This window comes from Equus caballus, chromosome 6, assembly GCF_041296265.1.
Source record: "Equus caballus isolate H_3958 breed thoroughbred chromosome 6, TB-T2T, whole genome shotgun sequence".
In the NCBI taxonomy this organism is placed as follows: Eukaryota; Metazoa; Chordata; class Mammalia; order Perissodactyla; family Equidae; genus Equus; species Equus caballus.
The window spans coordinates 61,265,843-61,288,129 of NC_091689.1; the positions used below are offsets into that span (position 1 = coordinate 61,265,843).

Sequence of the window (22,287 nt, forward strand, 5' to 3'; positions counted from 1 at the left end):
ACTCCGTAATATCTAGATTTTCTTACTTAATGATAGTTGGTGAAAACAAGTTAAATGTTTTCCTCATATGGTCTGAGGATAGGATAGAGTAACCCACATTTCTATCAGAGTTCTGCCTTTTTCCCTTCCCAAATGATTCAGCTAAACACCATGAAGATTGAACCTTAGGTAATACAATGCCCTTTCCTAAAATAGCTGTAGCCCAAAAGGCTGTTATGTGAGAACGACGTCAGAGAATGAATAAGGAGATCTGCACAAAGCACCTTGATCAGTTTCTGAGGAGAAATGTATGCTAAAGGATGGACCCAGGTCACTTTTCCTGGTGTCCTTCCCTCTGAGAAAGTGGCAGAACGGGGCCACTAGATCCCAAGGGAAATGGGAGTTTGAGGCAATTATCTAAATAATTCAGACAAGAAGACACACTTAGCCTTGTCAAAGTCACCCACAAGCAGAAGGGCAATCTAAATATTTTGAATCTTGTTAGGATTTGTTAAATTATATCTAGGACACGCTTACTGATATTGACTCATTATACAAAGGAAACATTTCATCGCTGGGAAAAGTAGGCTCATGTGCATTAATCATATGAAACAAATGTTCACTTTTCTTTCTACTTTACTTCGCCCAATAGATAGTGTCTTTAACCTGCATAAGAGGTACCAATAGTGTTCTTCTATTCTATTTATAGCATTTATAATTCTGTATTTCTAAAATAATTTTCTCACTAAGCAGGATGAGTTTTCATCGAGAAGAAAAAAAATCAGTGTAGCTTATGTGGATACAGAACAAAGGAAGAACAGAAAAAGAAACAGAATTACCCATACGCTCTGGGAAATAAAAAGACTTCACAAGCTATAAAAAAATCATTTTATTCACAGGGTACATTTCCAAATTTTCTCCAAGTAAGGGAGGTAGAGAAATTGAGACTTACTGAACCTTCTCACTACCAGCCATAATTACAATGAACAAACCAAAGAAAGACATGTTTTTACAGCAAACCTCCTCCTATGATGTTGCATTTAGATTCTGTGGAAAGAAACAACTCAGCAGAACCAATAGAGAGGGATTTTTTTCCAGTCACAACATAAAAAGTACCAAAGTTTTTTCTTATCTTCTACATTGTATATGAAACAAAAAAAGAAGAAGAAGAAGAAGAAATGAATAGCATTGATTTTCCCCACATTTCCTACCAATGGAGTTTGGCTTTATTGGGAAGAATTAATTCCATGTACAGTTCAAAGGTGAATTCAATTTTATAGTCTAATCTAAAATGTTTTCCAGAATTACTGCATCCATGGATGGGTAGTCAGACTATACTGTATGAGAAAGAATATTTGAATTTTTCTGTTTTACTCTTACCTCCAGTCTCTGCAAATTTGCTTTTGAAAAACAGCTTGTGCACCTGTGGAATAAGATATAATGTGCAATGGTCAAGTTAAAGAGATCAAAGAGAAACTTTCTTTTTCGAAGCTTTTCAGACCAACCATGCTGTATGGCAACTAGAGTTCTAGAAATGTCTCAGACTTTTCAAAAATTAGGCAAGCTTTTCAATGGAGCTATCCTTCTCTCTCCTTCCCTCTAGAGTCTCTGATCCTGATGTACCCCAGTGGCCATCCAATCGTCACAAATTATGAATCCTGTACGTTATGAAAGGGATGTCTATAGTAACCCATCAACAAGAAAGCCCAAAGGATTGGTGCTTAAGAATAAATGAGAAACAGAAACAAATTGTTTCCTTGCATTCGTGAATGCTAGAATTCGCTAGAGAAATCAACATGTTAAATCTATGCATCCTCCTGTAGCTGTCACGTAAGCAGCTCGCTATGAGAAGGTTCTACTCCTTCAACAAAGGATATTTACATACTGTTATCAGACGTCTCCAAGGCCTATATACTATTGTGCATTTATACAAAATAGTCACATTCACTACATTTATAAGAGTTCTTGCTGATGATAAAGATACAACTTGGAACAGACACGGTTACACCTCTGAAGTGACAGGGACATGAAGGAAATACATAAGGAAGTGGGAGCCAAGCCTGAAAATGTTAAGGCACCCTCTGCTACTCCCCACCAGGTCAGCCATCTTTCTCTTTTCAACGGACATAAATAATGCAAGGGGTGTGCGTGTGTGTTTACACTAGAACATAGGGAAGAAGACGCATCTAAGTCTGCTTAAATAATAATGAAGATAAAAGCCTTACCCTGAAGCAATTGTGACATCAGGGGACTAAAGCTTTCCAAAGCTTACTATGCATAGCATATGTTGAACATGTTTTGAAGGGTCAAGTTCAAGGGGACACTTCCTACTATTGTTGCCTCATCATGACAGGAGATCTAAATAATCATCTCATTTTGGAAGTATGTGTCAAAGCAGAGACAAAGAACGGATATGAAAATGGCAGTGTTTGCACAGCCAGGCTCAGACACCAAGGAAATCACAAATTGCAGAAGGGGAGCAAGGGCAGAAGCATTTAGACAGTGAGGGTTGAAGGAGGTAAACAGGTGCCCCCCTTCTGTTTCTGTCCCTAAATGTCTCACAGTCTGGCTCTCACACTTCCTCTAGTGTCTTTTCATCATCAGCCATAATGACTGTGTGACAATATATTTCCTATAAAATGCTTCAAAAAGGTTCTGTTCTTGGGACCGCCTCTGTGCCCTCTGCTTAGCTGCATATGGAGATCCCTCCCAATGGTGCTTCACAATTCAAACCCGAGTTTATCTTTCTCTTCTTCATTTTCATTAAACCCTTTTTTATTACACTTCTCCATTTCTCTTACTGTGCAGAGAAATACAGACGTATCTGACTCCTAATTTTCTCTGCCCTGAATAAAATGACATTTCTTAGATGTTTACCGGTATCTTGTGAAACATATGCTTTTAAAATGACAAATATCTGGAGAAAATCTAATTACATAGACACAGAAAGAAACATGATCAATCTATTTGAATACTATTCCGTAAAACTCCCAGATAGCTTTGTATCATTGATGTCTCGCAGCTTCAACGGGAAAGCAAAATCAGAAAGGATTTTCACACAGTGCAGAGACCAAGAAGAACACAGAGGAGGTAGGTACATGAGTGACCGTAAGCAAAATATAATTCCTCTTTTGTAGGACTTTTAAAAAGTTACAGTTATGGGCTTTGGCTATCATACAAATGCTCACAGTTATTATAAGTCAATTTAAAATAAGTTATTTACTCCTTATTTGTTAGAAATAAAAGAAATCAGAAATGCTGGCACCAGAAAGAAGAAAATCAGAAGAAATAAACAGAAGCATATATTTTATCCTTATTGCAATGACAAGCGGAGGTCGTGTTATGTTTGAATGAGATTTCCATTCATGTGCTTGTTTCAATCTCTCACCTCTAGGATGCATGTAAAAACATTCAAAAGATAAGACTAAGCTGAGGATAAAGTTGATAGCATCCATTTTCTTATAGGAAGAAAAAAGACTACAGCAATTGTAGATTCATATACAGTCATGCGTCGCTTAACGACGGGCGCACGTTCTGAAAAATGCATCGTTTAGGCAACTTCGTCATTGTGGGAACATCATAGTGTGTACTCACACAAACCTAGATGGTATAGCCTACTACGCAGCTAGGCTATATGGTACTAATCTTATGGGACCACCGTCACATAGGCGGTCCATCATTGACTGAAAACATTGTTATGTGGCCCATGACTCTACATCTCCTTCCACTTTCTCAGCCTAAACACTGTGGCCTCACATTTAGGAATTTATAAACAGACACGCTAGGCTTCAGAATTCCTTTGGGTTTGTCTCCAGAGCGTTCAAAGAGGCTATAGAGGAAGTAGGGGAATATTTGATATCTCCCTTGCTTCAAGGACTCAGAAAATCCATTTGAATGGAAAAAAAGCTCCACTTTTGTTAGGGACATAATTAGTTCAGAGTGACCAGAACTCTCACACAAGACGCCCAAATTCAGAGAGCACTAGTCAAAGCCAAGGAAAAAAAAAAACCTGTTTAAGGCAGTGTAAAATTTTAAGCTTCTCAGCAAATTTCCACACCAGCTCTCTAGTCACAAGGCTACTGGTCCAACCCTAGAACCAGGCCAGCTTCCCTGGTAGGGGGCAGAGATAGGTAGCGCTGGAAAGTCAATGGCGAGGGCAGAGAAGTCTTTGACCGTTCGCATGCTGAGAGTTTGAGAGAAGGGTTATCTCCTCTTTTCCACTTGCCTCATCCTCTCCCTAGCACACAGTGGATTGAAGTTGCCAAAATTGCTAGTCATATTTAGTTACAGTTACTGCTGACTTTGTTACAGGCTTGACCTAAGTTGCTGGTGCCTCGGGGTTGTTTACCCATCTTTGAGGTGTGCCCATCAGAAGTCATATAACCTGAGAGGCGACCTCTACACTGGGACGATGAGGAAATACAAAGCACAGTACCGCTCTCAGTCCTTGTTCCTCCACGTACTTGTCCTCAAGCGCCCAGCAAAGTCCTTACAGCTTTGATCTTTGGAACGCCACAAACTCAGCAGATATTGCCTGATTTCAGAAAGTTTTTATACAACACAATAAGAATTTCCTAAAGTTTTCAGTGGACTATAACTTTTTTTTCTAAGTCCCTCCAAACTAGAATTTGTCAGTTAAAAATTTCACAAAGTCAGTATTTTTAAACACAAAAATTAAAACTATAGATGGCTGATTTTCCTACCAAAGAAATAAGAGGTTATATATAATAAAATTATGAAACTACCATAGTTGCCAACAAGAAGAAATATTATGGATATCCTTTCCATTTGGAATCATCTATAACCCTCCTGGAAAGCTTTTGACTAATTGAAGAATATTTTTGGTAAATTTAGAATCCTAGGATTTCTTCAGTTATTTTCCATGCAGGTTTTTAAGCCATGCTGTCCACCACTTCAGGTACAATTTATATCTAACCTAAGCAATGTTTTTAGCCAAGAGAAGGGTATGAGACATCACAAAGCCAAACACAGTGTACCGTCTGAACATCTGTCATTTTGGGTCATTTACTTCCTACCTTTGTTAAAATAGCTAAAAGGGAACTAAACAGAAATAACATCCAGACAGTGCTCTTTAACGTCTTGTGTTAACTGCAGTTTAGATGCACAACGCTGTATAAACTGTTGGTCAAATGCTCTATACAAAGCGTATGGGTCTAGTGTTCTCTTCCATATAAAAATCTTCCATATAAAAAATTTCTTTTCTTTCTTATAGAATGACTTAATCCTTCACCCATCTTAATTTTACTGAAGTGTAATTAAAATTAAACAGGCGCCATCCTTATTCATGATCTTTAGCATCAATGCAATTCTCAAACTGGAGCCAATAAAAATAAAAAGTTGCATCAGGTACTCATTTTCAGTCTCTTCACCCCCTGTTTTGCCCCACGGAGCAATCTAATTTTTGTTACTAAAAAGCAATTTAAAAATTACACCAGGGGCCAGCCCAGTGGTGTAGTTGTTAAGTTTGAGTGCTCTACTTCAGCAACCTGGGGTTTGCAGGTTCGGATCCCAGGTGCAGACCTACACACCACTCATCAAACTATGCTGTGGCAGTGTCCCACATACAAGATAGAGGAAGATTGGCAAAGATGTTAGCTCAGCAACAATCTTCCTCAAGCAAAAAGAGGAAGACTGGCAATAGATGTTAGCTCAGGGCCAATCTGCTTCACCAAAAAAAAAAAAGAAAAAGAAAAAGAAAAATTAGACTGATGTTAGAGTGTGATGCCCTCTCTTGGCAGATGCATTGAAAGTGATGAAATATCTTCTTATTCAATGTGTCTACCACAACCTGAATATCATCTGAGCTGAATCTTAAGGGTCAGTAATATTAAATTTGGCAAAGTATGAGGCCCAATTCTCAGGTCTTTTCAGATAAAATAAAATAATGGGAGTTTGGAATTCAACTTCTTTATAGTAACAGTGTAGTCCAGAGTACTCTGCAAGACAATTCTAGAGAGATCCTAACTTAGGAACACATATATTTCAATAAGAATAAAGATGGATAACTTCATGCGACACACGTACACACACACCATCTGTGTAACCACAGAAAAGGGAGTATGTATGGCACACCTGTGAGTTGTCACTACAAAATAATGTCAAACTATAATCTGCTCTAAGAAAACATTCTCATTAAATTGTAGTCATACTCATAACGACGTGAGCATGTATGTGTATCCTTAAATGAAGACAATGGGGGAACAATCAAAATTTCATTTTGGTCTAGTCCAGGGTTTCTTAACCTTGGCACCACTGACATTTTAGACTGGATAATTTTGTTGTGCAGGGGCTGACCCGTGCATTGTGGGATGTTCAGCAGGACCCCTGACCTCGACTCAGTAGATGCCAATAGCACCCTCCGAATCGTGACAATCAAAAGTGTCTCCAGACACTGCCAAATGCCACCAGGATCACCTCACTCGAGAAGCCCTGGTCATATGAAATATTATTAGTTGGGGCCATTTCTGTTCTGTCTTTCAGAAGCCACCAATTTACAGACTAAACATTGTACAAATCTATTGCATAAATCTAGACCAGAAATCATAACAAGATGTAAAATTTCCAGATAGCATTTTCAATAGAACTTGATACATGGGTTTTATGGGGCTCATTAATTACATTTTAACAGGGTACTAATGTGAGTGGCACATATTTTAACAATAGTTGTTTGTGTTTTTTGTTAGCCCTTTCACATTTCTGATGAAGTGTATAGGTAAAAATGCGTTCTTTTTAGGTAATTATTAAATAATAAAATAGCTCAAAAGAGGAAATATATTTAGGGTAGTACATACTGTGAATATTTAACGTAACTCACTCATAGTACATTCTCATTACATTTTTGCTGCTAGATGGGATCAAAATAGCGAATCAGTTCTGCACAGAATCGACACTCTCGATTTCTTAACTTTCAAAGCACCGATATAATCTATTACGTCAACCAGTCACATTTTAACTGCTGATTTCTTTAATAACCTCCATATTCAATTTCATTTAGACATTGTGCTTTACTTCATCTCTGAACATTGTTATGATGACCATTATGCCAATTTGCAAATAAATAATGCACTCACATTTGCAGTCTTTTTGCACTCAAATATAATAATAATGCAAACACAAGCTTTCATGATGCAGACCTAAAAATAGGTTTATGCCCTACATTCTCGGGAGGAGGGAGAGCGGCTCGTGTTAGCTGGACTATGAATCAACACAGTCTAAATTCAACAATGCTTCACACTGTCTACGTAGACTTGACAAAAGGGGAGGAAACCATTCTTATTTGACATTTAAAAAATGAGGGGGACTATAGTTAACATAGACTTGGTTCAACAAATCACAATAATCAGCTGGAGCGTTTTGTATCCTTATTACTCAGTCAGGGATTTTTTTTATCTACCTCATCACCCACTCACTGCCCCTAAATAGGGCAAAAATAAATAATAATTTTTTTTAAAACCTATGGTTCTAATGTCAGTCTTAGTAAGATAGGTTTTCTAATGAAGCCAGTTTGTGTTGATAGTCACTGACACTTGACCTGGCATCATGTCCTTATCGTACTTTGATTAGTTCCTCAGCTTCAGTGATTTGAGTTCCATCTTATTTTTGAACTGCACCTTCTAGATTTGAACCATGTAAATGTGCTTTACCAACATCTTTTCATCAGCATGTTCCTAGTTGCAAATCCACAGTGTGCTAAAAATATTTCATAGGACGTTTCATTTCTTATTTGTTCTCCAAGCCAACATTAAAAGTAGAATTTCCTCTGTTTTGTTCTGTTTTCTCCAAGTGGCCCATGCAAATCCATGAAATGACTTGACCATTTCCTTTTGGAGTCACGTAGAAAACCTAACAAAAATACCCTGGCTCAGTTCTTTCTGTTTGCATTTGCCCCTAGGAAGTGGGCTGGAGTGGGGGATCCTCACACGGGTCTAGCTGCATTCTCAGTGCACCAATTTTATGAAGATACCAGAGTTGGAGAAATTCCTCTGGCATAGCATGGAAGCCAGAAAAGGGCAAGACGTTGTCGTAGTAGTGGTGGCTGATCGGCTGCTCATGCATATTCACAGAGAAGGGCCAGAAGCCATAGATGGCCACGTCTTCACAGAGGCCCAGGGCTGCGCTCACCAGAAAGAGTCCTGTGGACAGGCGCTTGGCATGGATTCCCCTACTTTTCCAGAACTTTCCAATGCTACGCAGAAAGTTGGGGTTTGCAAAGAGCACCGTTTGATTGGCACCGACATCTGACAGTGTATAATACACCCGGAGGGATGGCTCTGTTCCCGTCTTCATAGAAAAGGCAGGCATGTAGATATAACTGTGGTTATAGATTTTCATGTTGTCCACAAACGTCTTTCTGGACCACAGCAAGTTCTGAAACCTATTAAAGAGAAAAAGGGGCTCAATTAAACCTGGAGAAAAGAAATTCATCAAAACTCACTCTACTGTTCTGACGGCCCTGATAGCTGACATCATTTCATCAAAAAACATGAAGAACACTTGTATTGACAATATTCTTTGAATTTACCAATTATCTCTCATCCAAGTAGCCTGGCTTCCCCCCATCCCAATATCTTAAACTCAGGTTAAGATTCCCTAATGGGATTCCCTATGAACTGAAGTGCTCTGGACATTTTGTTCTCTTGCAGAAGTTATTTGCCTGGAATGTGAAAATGGTTTAATAGTCATTAAATCACGAGGTTGTTGGTTTTTGGAAAAGATTTTGATAAACATTACTTTTGCAGTCTGACCTAAGCTCAAGACAGATTTCCTCAACTGCAAATGAAAGGAACCACTTCTAAAATACTTCTTCCCATGGAAATTCCACGATTCTCTAAGTATTCCGATTAATCAACGCTATATTATCACTATAATATTACATTGAAAAAGAAAGACTTGTTACCATTATAAGATGATGCTGAGAATTGCCCATACTGCTTGCTCCAAAGAACTCTACTTTTCTATGTTCTTGCAGTTTGGGTTACATAAAGAGAGGCTCTCTAGTTCAAAGGTATTCAACTCAAATTTATGGTATACATCCTATGTGTCAGGCATGGGGAATTTAAAAATTTAATGGCCCAATTTTTCATCTCAAAAAATTCAAGTCCAATTGTGAAAACAAAAATATAAACAAGTACAACGTAATGTTCTAAATGCAACAATTGATATTTGCGTAAAGCACTATGGAATACAGATGAAAAAAAGTAAGTAATTCTGCCTTGGGAGAGGGAGTGGGATCCAAGAAAGTGACAAAGAGGGGATGACATTTAAACACACCTTGTTAGGGGAACAACAGGAAAGACAGCAACTAATCTAGAAGGATCACTGGTCATAGGCGAGGGTGCACAGCGTGCAGAAACAACGAGGATTCATTGTCGCTGGGATGTGCGAGGAGGGAATGGTGGAGGCAGTGTTCGAAGACGAAGCGTGCTATGAAAAACCTTCTATGTCTCTAATTTGTTTGGACTTCTCTCTGTGGTGACGGGGAACCTGCACAGCAGTACTTAGAGTACTTACTATTTGGATTACAAATATTTGATCACTTGTTTAGTTGTCAGTTTGTGTCAAAAAAGGGAACTCTGGTAGTTTAGAAGGTGATCTAGAGAAGTTAAGAAGTTGCTGACATAGCTCAAGTGAAAAAGGGAAAAAGGGGCCAGCCTGGTGGTGCAGCGGTTAAGTGCGCATGTTCTGCTTCTGCGGCCAGGGATTTGCCGGTTCAGATCCCGGGTGTGGACACGGCACCACTTGGCAAGCCATGCTGTGGTAGGCGTCCCACACATAAAACAGAGGAAGATGGGCACGGATGTTAGCTCAGGGCCAATCTTCCTCAGGAAAAAAAAAAGAGAGAGAGAGAAAAAGACTAGTGCTTTACAACTTTGTGTTCTTTCACACAATAGGAGCTGCCCATCTCAGGTTATATGCAGGTGAGGTAGCAGCATCTAAGAATGGAACTGAGCCACAACCAGCAGAGGGAAGTCTGGCCTGACATGTTGGCAGGGCTCATTATAAACATGCGAAACTAAAATTCTGAATAAACAAAGCCAGAGGATTTTATGCAGCAATCAGTGTTATTAACTCTGCCTGCCAAGAAAGGGGTCTTTCTCAAGCCCAAAGGAAGGGAAATCTCAAGTTCTTTTTCATGTCCTTGATCTATCAGCCTGACTTAGCAATTTCCTCTGGGCCCCGACAAATCGAGAAGCGATAAAACAAGGTTTTCAGGTAGAATCACTATCCTAGGAGAAGCCATGGAAGCACATTTCACCATATTCTGGAGCTGGGCCGGCCTCTCCAACACAAATTCCTGCTTCCCAACTTCAATAAGATCTGCTTGGTATTCTTTTATTCTCTTCCTTGCCCACCCATATCTTCTGCTCTCTTCCTAATGCACTAATGCTTTTGCAACCACGTACACACACCCTACAGATAAGCTCCCACTTCATGTGAACCGTGGTTCTCAAACTTCGGTCAGAGTAACCTGATATCACAGGTTCCTGGGTTCTGATGAGAGTAATCCAGGAGCTGAATTCTTATCCAGTACTCGCTGGTGACTCTAATGCAGATGTCCAGGAGATATACTTATGCGGAAGATCACAGCTATCTGCCTCTCTGCGTCTATCCCTCAACATCTCTTTCTTTGTATCTTCTTATTTTATTCTTGCTGCCATCCTAAGAGGAAGAAGTGCTCCCTCCTCTCCTCTGTGTCTTGGAACACGCTGTTTCACGTTTTCTAAAGAACTCATGTTCTAAAGTGGGTCTCTCCTCTTTAAAACATTCAACCTCGCCATCTCCACTGAATTATTCCCTTCTGTCTTTTAAACGTGGTTAGAACTTAATAAGAGAAAATTCATCATATGCTCATATTGTTCCAAAAGTTACATTCTAGTTCTTTCATTTCACCATCAACTTCTAGAGTCTAATTTGCATACTTTTTTTTTCTTTTGGGGTGAGGAAGATTGGCCCAGAGCCAACATCTGTTGCCAATCTTTCTCTTTTTCCAAAGGAGTATTATCCCTGAGCTAACATCTGTGCCAATCTTCCTCTGTTTTTTTGTATGTGGGATGCTGCCACAGAATGGCTTGATGAGTGGTGTGTAGATCCACACCTGGGATCTGAACCCATGAACCCCAGGGCCGCTGACATGGAGTGTGGGAACTTAACCACTATGCCACCCGGCCAGCTCCTAAGTGGTATACTTCTACTGCTCTCCTCTCTTGCTTCCATTCCCTTCTTATTGCTGTGCACAATAGCTCCTGTTCCACAGGGCTCTGCTGGCTGATGGAACGTATCTCCATTTCTGTAGTGAACTACATACTAATGAGAATTACAGACAAGTCCAATAAAATCAGGGCCACCGATTTTGTGTTCTCTGTCTTAAAGCTGACTGATTATTCTTGAAAGGAGGTAGTCTTCCTTTCTTGAGTTTTAACTTCGAAAAGGAACACACATCTTGAATTTACTATAGTCTTAATTTTATTAACACTGTTAAAGAACCAGCCAATATATTACATTTTACTATTTTTATCTATCCTATTCTTCAACAAATGACATTACTTAAGAACTCAATTCAATTCAATAATATTCATGGCATATCTAATATCTCTAATGTTATCCTGATCAAGAGTTTAATAGGAGTGGTTTTGAATTTTACTAAATTATTACAAAATGCAACTGGAATTATAAAAGAGAGGCGGATCCAGCTTATCTCTCCAGTATATCTCCCCAGCTTCATACTCAGCTACTCTCTATTGCCCTCATCCTATGCTCCAGCCATTTCTGTGTGTGCACCTGTCCACATCCTTCAGCATATATAGTTTCCTTTTTGCTCATCCCTTCATTGCTCTGGTGAAGTCCTGCCGATACATCCAGACTCAACTTAAGCTTGTCCTTCTAAAGCTTATTCCTTCTTTCCAACTTAAGCTTTCAAAAGAGTCTTCTTGGAACTCCTCAACATGAACTGATCATACTCTCCAAGACCGTGTACTTCTTGAAGACAAGGGACAAGTCTTATTTATCTTTTAATTTTTATAACCTAGCTCAGAATAGTTGTATACCATATGAATGGAAAACTATTAAATAATAATTGAAAAAGAAGAAAAATGAAAACAGAAGAGCCCATGAATTATTAAAAATAGAAATGACTGGGCTGGCCTGTTGGCATAGTGGTTAACTTCACGCACTCTCCTTCAGTGGCCCGGGGTTCCAGGTTCAGATCCCAGGTATGGACCTGCGCACCACTTATCAGGCCATGCTGTGGTAGGTGTCCTGCATATAAAGTAGAGGAAGATGGGCACAGTGTAGCTCAGGACTAATCTTCCTCAAAAAAAAAAAGAAAGAAAATAGAAATGATTAATATATAATGAATATAGACATGAAATAGAAAGAATATATCAATAGAAAGGGCAGAAAGCACAGAAATACAGCACATTTTACAAATTAATTCCAAACATAACAATATAGAGAAAACTGATGAAATTTTAAAAATTAGTTAATAAATGATATCAAGATAACTAGTTAACAATTTGGAAATTTAAAGGGGAATAGATTCATACTTGACAAGAAAATTACAAAATAATTTCAAGATAAGTAAGATAAATATTTACATTCTGCATTACAAGAAAAACTAAACAAAATGAGTGTGTGAACTTAGACATTTGCAAAATATCTTTCTATGAAGGAAAGTATTGACAAAATTGATCGTGTCAAGACGTGAAATTTCATTACCATGAAAAATAATTAAGCTAAAATAAAAAGGGAATGACTCTGAAAAATATTTTCAGGAAATATGACAAATAGAAGATTAATATTGATAACATCATAGAGTCTAAATATATTGATATGAAATATGACAAAAACACAATCTACAAGAAATTGCAATTAATAAAATTGTTAAAATGTTCAGTTTCAGGTTGCTAGTTAAGATGCAAACTGAATAGAATCAGGACAGGTAACGGTCTAGCTTTTCCCTCCTATAGCAAATCTCTAGAAATGAGAGAAAAGATGTATTTAAAAATCTACATCCAGCCTCAAAAAAGAAAAGAAGGTAAATTCTCAGTGAATCCCCAAATCTGAGCTACCTCTGAAAACAGACAGCTTACAGAAGGAAACCAGAGGATAAACTAACTTGCCGGGCATTGCTCTAAAAGGTAGCAGTGCCCGAGGCCCAAAGGCAGGAGATCCCGGAGAAGGTGGGTGTCTTGGAACGATCAACAGGTTATTGTTCAGATCATGGGGCAGCAGGGACATCCAGGTGGGTTGAACCCTAAAATCCTGCACTGGTCAGTTATCACTGTGTGTCTGTCGGGGGGAGGGGTGTCAGCCTCTCGGGAGGATCAGTGGCTATGTGCCCAGACCTGGCCAAGCCCATGGGAAACTGGGGATTCTTTTCAGCTCATAAAATATTGGCAGCCAGGCTTATAGTTCCCAACTAGAATATTGACATTGACCGGCCCAAGATAAAAGACATATAGATAATGACATTTGGGAGTCACCCAAGAGAAAGCCACCTTGCCACCTTCTCAACCAAGAGTGAAGCCCACCTGCAACAGGTCCAGCCTCTGCACAGAGCTTCCAGTTACCAAACAAGAGATAACCAAGATCAGAAGATGCCGACGGAAAGCCTCCAACACAAGACTCAGAGGACACAATGGAAGAAGAAAAGAACTCAGAGGAAACCAAGGTCATTCAAAGGGCAGAAGAAAACTCTTAAAAATCTCTCATTAGCCTGTTTAGAAATACTGATAATTATTGCATCCATGAAGTAAGACTGAGATGCTACAAGAAAGAAAGGAACATTTAGGTAATAAGAAAGAGTTATGGTCAATGAAAAAAGCAAACAGATTCTGGTAAAGGAAGGTTCCAGGAAAACAGCTACACAGCATGCCTAGAAAGCCATTAATCAGATTCTAGTGAGAGAAAAAGACAGTTCCTGAAAGGATGTCTCAACGACAACAAAAAAGTGTCCCTGATAGATTAACACGGCAGTAAGGAAGCAGATCTGCAGCTCTAATGTGAGTCTGGAGATGAGCTAGTGACTGCCGCATGGAGAGACTTTATTTACTCTGGGGAAAAATTAAAAGTTGAACAGGATATTAAACACTCATAATAGGCTTTTTCACTCAGATGTGAACAGTATTTATGTAGACACTAAGGCAAGCACTGACTAATTACTTGGTTGTGATATATCTGCATTGAGAGGTCAAGAAAGCATAAGTGTGTATCGAGGGGGGTGTTGTGAGGAACTCTTTAAGAGAGACAAATCTTTATTTTTCTGTAAGAAATCAATAGATCAATGGAAAACTTTAAAATTGTAATGAGGCATGCTGCTTTAAAATCTAACGAGAAAAATCAGCTGGAGAAGTTGAAAGTCTTGGAACATTACTTGGGCGAGTATGAGATGGGAGATTGCTGCTTTCCATTTTACGCTTTGTCATACTATTTGATTTTGAAAACTACGCACACATATTATGTTGGCAAAAATGGAAATTAAAATTTTTAAATCATAAAAAGATAAAGCAATGTATATTGATCAAATGAATACCACCAAAAAAATATAATAGTTAAGAAACATTATGCCCCTAACAAGACAGTTTTAAAATATATATAGCAAAAAACTGATTAAAATTCAAATAGATAGATATCACAAACCCACAACCATAGCGAGAGTCTTCAATTTAAAAATACCTATTATTTTTAAACAGAGCTAGAAAATTTCTAAGAATGACCACACATTATGTCACAAAAGAAAATATATGATATATTATAATTAAATATATTATTTAATATATTAAATATTTAATATATGTATATTACTTAACTATTATTTAATTAATTAAATTAATAATTAACATAATTAATAATTATATAATATAATTTATATAATATGATTAATACATTACAATGTTACATAATATAATTTCTATATTATAATTAATAATTATAATATATAAATATAATAGTTATATTTATTAATAATTATTTAATATATTGAATATATTAACACAACTAACATCATGTGGGTAATATCATCTGATCAAAAACGTAATAAAATGAGAAGTCAACAACATGAAAATAGACACACTGAACTGGAATTTTTTTAAAAAACATATTTTAAGTGTGTTTGTAATGGGTGGGAAATCTCTCAGTATTTGCAGATGTTATACTTACCTATCTAAAATATACAAGAGAACCAAATGAAAAATTATTTACTGGAACCACGAAAGACTTAGACAAGATCAACTTGTAAAAATCCACAGCTAAACTAGGAGTAGAGGAGAACTTCTTCAACTTGATAGAGAATATCTACAAAAACCTACACCTAACGTTATACTTTATGGTGACAAACTTGAAGCTTTCCCACTAAGATCAGTAACAAGTCAAGGGGTCTCTAAGTCAAGGATCTCACCACTGCTTTTCAACCCTATACTGGAATTCAGTGCTAATAAAATTAGATGAGAAAAGAAAATAAATGGTATCAGACTGGGAAGAAATAAATAAAACTGTCTTTGCAGACGACACAACATAGAAAATCTGAAAGAAGTGATAAAAATACTCCTGGAACTAATAAGTAATTATAGCAAGGTTGCAAGATAGAAGACTAATATACAAAAGTCAATTGCTTTCCTATATACCAGCAGTAAACAAGTGGAATTTGAAATAAAAAACACAATAAAATTTACATTACATACACAAAAATGAAATACTTAGGCATAAATCTAATAAAATATGTACAAGACCCATGTGAAGAATACAAAACTCTGATGATTGAAATCAAGGAGCTAAATAAATGGAGAGATATTGAATGTTCATGGATAGGAAGATTCAATATTGTCAAGATGTCAGTTCTTCCCAACTTCATCTATAGATTCAATGCAACCTCAATCAAAATCTCAGCAAGTTATTTCATGTATAACAACAAACTGATTTTAAAATTCATATGGAGAAGGAAAAGACTAAGAATAGCCAATACAATATTGAAGGAGAAGAACAAAGTTGCATGACTGACAATATCTGACTTCAAGACTTACTGTAAAGCTACAGCAAACAAGAGAGCATGGAATTGACAAAATAATAGACAAATAGATCAGTAGAACAGAATAGAGAGCCCAGAAGTAGACACATATAAATACAGTGGATCTTTGACAAAGGAGCAAAGGCAATACAATGGAGCAAAGATAGTCATTTCAACAAGTGATGCTAGAACAAATGGACGGCCACATGCAAAAAAATCAATCTAGACACAGACCTTATATTCTTCACAAAAATTAACTCAAAATGGAGCATAGATCTAAATGCAAAAGGCAAACCTATAAAACTTCTAGAAGATCACAGGAGAAAACCTAGATGACCTTGGCTATGGCAATGAGTTTTTAGATACAACATTCAAAGGCTCAGTCTATGAAAGAAATAATTAATAAGCTGGACTTCTTTAAAATTAAAAACTTTTGCTCTGTGAAAGACAATGTCAAAAGAATGAGAAGACAAGCCACAGCTTAGGTGAAAATATGTGCAAAAGACACAGCTGATGAACTGTTATCCAAAATATACAAAGAACGCTTTAAAACTCAACAATAAAAAACAAATAACTTGATTAAAAATGAACCAAAAACTAACAGACACCTTACCAGATGGCAAATAAGCATATGAAAAGATGCTCCACATCATCTGTCATCAGAGAAACACAAATTAAAACAACAAGATGCCGCTACACACCTACAGAATGGCCAAAATCCAAAATACTAACAACACTGAATGCCTGAGAGGATGTGGAGCAACAGAAACTTTCATTCATTGCTGGTGGGAATGCAAAATGGTACAGCCACTTTGAAAACAGTTTGGTTTCTTACAAAATTAAACATACTTTTACCATATCATCCAGCAATCATGCTCCTTAGTATTTACCCAAAGGTGTTAAAAACTTATGTCCAAAGTCAACTTACATAAATCAGTTGCATTTCCATACTCTAATCACTAACTAACAGAAAGAACTCAAGGATACAATCCCATTCCCAATTGCAACAAAAAGAATAAAATATCTTGGAATAAATTTAACCAAGGAAGTGAAAGACCTATACAATGAAAACTATAAGGCTTTCCTGAAAGAAACTGATGATGACATAAAGACATTCCATGCCACATGGATTGGAAAAATAAACGTTGCTAAAATGTCCATACTATCTAAAGCAATCTACAGATTCAATGCAATCCCAATCAGAAACCCAATGACGTTATTCACAGAAATAGAACAAAGAATCTATGGGGCAATAAAAGACCCCGCATTGTTAAAGCAATTCTGAGAAAAAAGAAGAAAGCTGGAGGCATCAAATTCCCTGACTTCAAAATATACTACAAAGCCATAGTAATCAAAACCCCATGGTACTGGTACAAAAACAGGCACACAGATCAATGCAACAGAACTGAAAGCCCAGAAATAAAACCACGCATCTATGGACAGCTAATCTTCAACAAAGGATCTGAGAATATACAATGGAGAAAAGAAAGTCTCTTCAACAAATGGTGCTGGGAAAACTGGACAGCCACATGCAAAAGAATCAAAGTAGACCATTCTCTTACACCATTCACAAAAATAAACTCAAAATGGATCAAAGACTTAAAAGTAAGACCAGAAACCATAATATTTCTGGAAGAAAATATAGGCAGTACACTCTTTAACATGAGTCTTAAAAAAACCTTTTCAGACACCATGTCTTCTCAGACAAGGGAAACAATAGAAAGAATAAATAAGTGGGACTTCATCAGACTAAAGACCTTCTACAGGGCAAGGGAAAACAGGATTGAAATGAAGACAACTCAACAACTGGGAAAAAATATTTGCAAATCATATATCCAACAAAGGGTTAATCTTCATAATATGTAAAGATCTCACACAACTCAACAACAAAAAATCAAACAACCCGATAAAAAATGAGCAGGGGATATAAACAGACATTTCTCCAAAGAAGATATATGGATAGGCAATAGGCACATGAAAAGATGTTCATCATCATTGATGACCAGGGAAATGCAAATAAAAACTACACTAAGATATAACCCTACTTGCGCTAGAATGGCTATAAGAACCAAGACAAAAAATAACAAATGTTGGAGAGGTTGTGGAGAAAAAGGAACTTTCATACACTGCTGGTGGGAATGTAAACTGGTGCAGACACTATGGAAAACAGCATGGAGATTCTCAACAAATTAAAAAGAGAAATACCATATGACCCAACCATCCCACTACTGGGTATCTATCCAAAGAACTTGAAGTCAGCAATTCAAAGAGACTCATGCACCCCTATGTTCACTGCAGCATTATTCACAATAGCCAAGACGTGGAAGCAATCTAAGTGCCCACTGACTGATGACTGGATAGAGAAGATGTGGTATATATATACAATGTAATACTACTCAGCCATAAAAAATGATAAAATCATACCATTCACAACAACATGGACAGATCTTGAGGGTATTATGTTAAGTGAAATAAGCCAGATATAGAAGGACAAACACTGTATGATTTCACTCATATGTGGAGGATAAACAAACATATGGACAAAGAGAACAGATTAGTGGTTACCAGGGGTAAGAGGGGTGGGGTGTGGGCACAAAGGGTGAAGGGGAGCACCTATAAGATGACGGGCAAATAATAATGTACAACTGAAATTTCACAATGTTGTAACCTGTCATAACCTCAGTTAACAAAAAACTTATGCCCACACAAAAACTTGCACAGATATGTTTATAGCAGCTTTATTCATAATTGCTAAAACTTGGAAGCAACCAAGATGTCACTCAGTAGGTGAATGGATAAAGAAACTGTATTATACCCATACAATGGCATATGATTCAGCACTAAAAAGAAATGAGCTATCAAGCCATGAAAAGACAGGGAGGATCCTTAAGTGCATATTATTAAGTGAAAGAAGCCAATTTGAAAAGACCACATACTATATGATTTCAACTATATGACATTCTGGAAAAGGCAAAACTATGGAGACAGTAAAAAGATGAGTGGCTGCCAGGGGTGGGAAGGGGAGAGAATGATGAATAGGTAGAGCACAGAGGATTTTTAAGGCAGTGAAAATACTCTGTATGATACATAATGGTGGATACATGTCATTATCCAATTTGTCCAAACCCAGGGAATGCACAAGACCAAGAGTGAACTGTAATATAAATTGTGGACTTTGGGTGATTATAAGGTATCAATGTAGGTTCATCAATTGTGACAAATGTACTACTCTGGTGGGGGATGTTGATCATGGGAGAGGATACGCATGTGTAGGATAGGGGGTATATGGGAAATCCTTGTACTTTCCTCCCAATTTTGCTGCAAATCTAAAACTGCTCTTAAAAAACAGCCTTAAAAAAACCCCACAGCTTCCCTACACAACAACAATCACATATTAGAAAAATATAATAAAACAAAGATTTCACTTGTAATAGTAACAATGCCCCCAAACACCTTGAAATAAACCTAAAAATAAATATACAACATTTTTATAAAGCCAATAATGAATATAGAAAGGTGTCTCCCCAAATAAATTTATAGGTTCAATGCAATCTCAACCAAAATTCCAATATTATTTTAAAATAAAATTTGATATGATGATTCTGAAAGCCAGATAAAAGGTAAATCAGTATATATACTCAAGGCAATTTTAAATGAAAGAATGACAGAGAGAGAATTTAACTTACCAAACATCAAAACTGATTATAAAACTATAGTAATAAAAATACAACAGAGCTCATGCAAGAACTGAAAATATAGAATCCAGAAACAGAACTAGGTATATTTGGGAATTTCCTATATGATAAAAGTCACATTTCAAACCAATTCATAAAAAATCAACTATTCCATAAATTACAGTGAGTCCACTGGCTAGCCAAATAATAAAAACTAAGACCAATTCCTACCTCACACTGTTCAGAAAATTAAGTTCCAGATGAAATAAAGATAGACTATAAAATTAGAAGAAAATAGAAGAACATATTTTTAAGACCTTGGGATAAAAAAGCTTTGTTAATAAGGCACTAAAAGCAAAATCCATAAAGGAAAAGATTGATAACCATGACTGCTTCAAAATTAAAGACTTCTACAAGACAAAAGTTATATCACTAAAGAGACAAGCAGTAATAGACTCATCTTCAGAGTGGATTAAAGATGGCAGTGTGAGCAGACGTTGAACTCGTCTCCTCCCATGAACACAACCAGGTTACAACAATTTCTGGAAGAATTACCCTGGATTGAAAACTGAAAACTGGATAAGAAGAACCCCCACGACAAGGGACAGTCCTGACGAAGGCAAAAGAGGCAGTAATTACTGCTGGAGAGGAAAAAAGCCACTTTGGGAGCAGCAGAGCTTCTCAGTTGGCCAGGAGGGAGCGCCCTAAGGTACGCAGCCCTCCCTGGAGGAGTGAGGTCTGGAGCGGGGGCAATGCTGCTATAAGCATCCTTTGGACTCAGCCAAACTGAGACGGCGGTCTTACTGTCTGGCTTTACTGGCTATTGACTGCAGCGGGGACACCCCCAGAAAAGCTATCTGCCGAAAGCCGAAAAGACCTGGGTCTTAAAGGGCCCACACACAAACTCACTCATTGCAGCAACCTAAAATCACCAGAGAGAAGGCTGACAGTCTTTTGGTGAAACGAGACTCACTGGGTGGGCTCTGGGGGCATCTTGGTGAGAGGAGGGACTTCTCTGGAGACTGAGACATTGGTGGGGGCCATTGTTCTGAGCTGGTCCAGGCGTGCTGATAGGACACACCAGTGGGGGCCATTGAAGTTCATCCCCTGGGCTGTTAGCTCAGGGGTCTGCCATGCCCACTAGAGCACAGATTTAATCCAGTTCAGCCAGGGCAGGCAACCACCCCAGGGACTGGCCCCACTTAACAGCAAGCCCTCAGGCTACTTTTTAGCCTGCATTGATTGGGTGCCTTGATCCTCTACAGGCAGGCAAGGGTGTCTGCCTCTGTCGGGCAGGGCCTGTGTGAAGACCAGGTGAACTGTGGGGGGCAATGGTGGAGAGGTGGGGGCCCCTGCAGTGTGGCATCGGGGTATGCTCCAGGGGGCTGAGAAGGGTGCATGGACCAGGACTGTGTTGACAGTGTATGTGGTTCTGTGGTGAGTGAGGCTTACCAGCACCAGAAGACTTGTGCTTCACAAATAGCCATAAAAAGGATCAGCCCCACCTTCCAAAGCCTGAAACAACTGAGTGGCCCCATGCCAAGGGCTAGCCCCACTCAGCTGTACTCCTAAGAGAACTGACAACAGCCTTGTTGGCCTGAGGCCTATCACAACTATAAGCCCCTGAGCCTAGCAACCAGCTACACTGGGTACCAACCCAATTAACAGGAAACTGCAATAAGAGAGTGTTGATAGACTTTGTAGCCAACAGAGCTGAGGCTTCCCAAACGGGATTTACAAATAGCTGGCCAGGGAAGGAAAGATCAGACTCCCTGGGTACCTGCAGTGGGAGCAACCCTGCCACAGCAGAAGGAAACAAGTAGCCCACAAAGGGGTCACTCTTGGCTCTTGTGGACTGTTGACCAGAGGGAAGCACACTGCTGGGCCTCATAAGGCATCTCATACATAACGCCACTTCTCCAAGATCAGGAGACTACTACAAAGAAAATAGCACAGAGAAAGAGTCATAATAAGGAAGCAAAGGAATACTTTCCAAGCAAGGGAACAGTACAAAACCCCAGAAAAAGGACTAAGTGAAACAGAAACTAGCGACATACTTGACAAAGAGTTCAAACAAAATATCATGAGGATGCTCACAGATATGTGGAGAAGAATTGATGAACACAGTGAGCACATCAGCAAAGAACTGGAAGATATGAAAAAAAACCAATCAGAAATGAAGAATACCATACTCGAAATGACAAATTCACTAGAGGGACTCAATAGCAGAGTGGAGGAAGCAGAAGAACAGATCAGCGAGCTAGACAAAAGACTAGAGGAAATCACCCAAGCAGAACAGAAAGGAGAAAAAAGAATTAGACAGAATGAGAACAGTGTAAGGGAACTCTGGGTCAATATCAAACGTGCTAACATTCGGATTATAGGGGTCCCAGAAGGCGAAGAGAGAGACAAAGGGGTAGAAAATTTATTTGTAGAAATAATAGAGGAAAATTTTCCTAACCTGAGGAAGGAAACAGACATCCAAGTTCAGGAAGCACAGAGAGCTCCAAATAAGAGAAGCTCAAAAAGGCCCACACCAAGACATATAATAATCAAAATGTCCAAAACTAAAGACAAAGAGAGAATCCTAAAAGCAGCAAGAGAAAGGCCACA

The 22,287-nt window shown here is 38.2% G+C and overlaps 1 protein-coding gene across 1 annotated transcript in view; it reads right to left on the reverse strand.

Moving 5' to 3' along the window:
• Window positions 1-853: 853 nt before the first annotated feature.
• Window positions 854-22,287, reverse strand: part of ST8SIA1 (ST8 alpha-N-acetyl-neuraminide alpha-2,8-sialyltransferase 1) — a 158,812-nt gene continuing 137,378 nt past the window's right edge. The window contains exon 5 of the mRNA XM_070270042.1: window positions 854-8,374. Coding sequence (XP_070126143.1) covers window positions 7,888-8,374 — 487 coding nt within the window. The 3' untranslated portion in view covers window positions 854-7,887. The remainder of the gene's footprint in view (window positions 8,375-22,287) is intronic.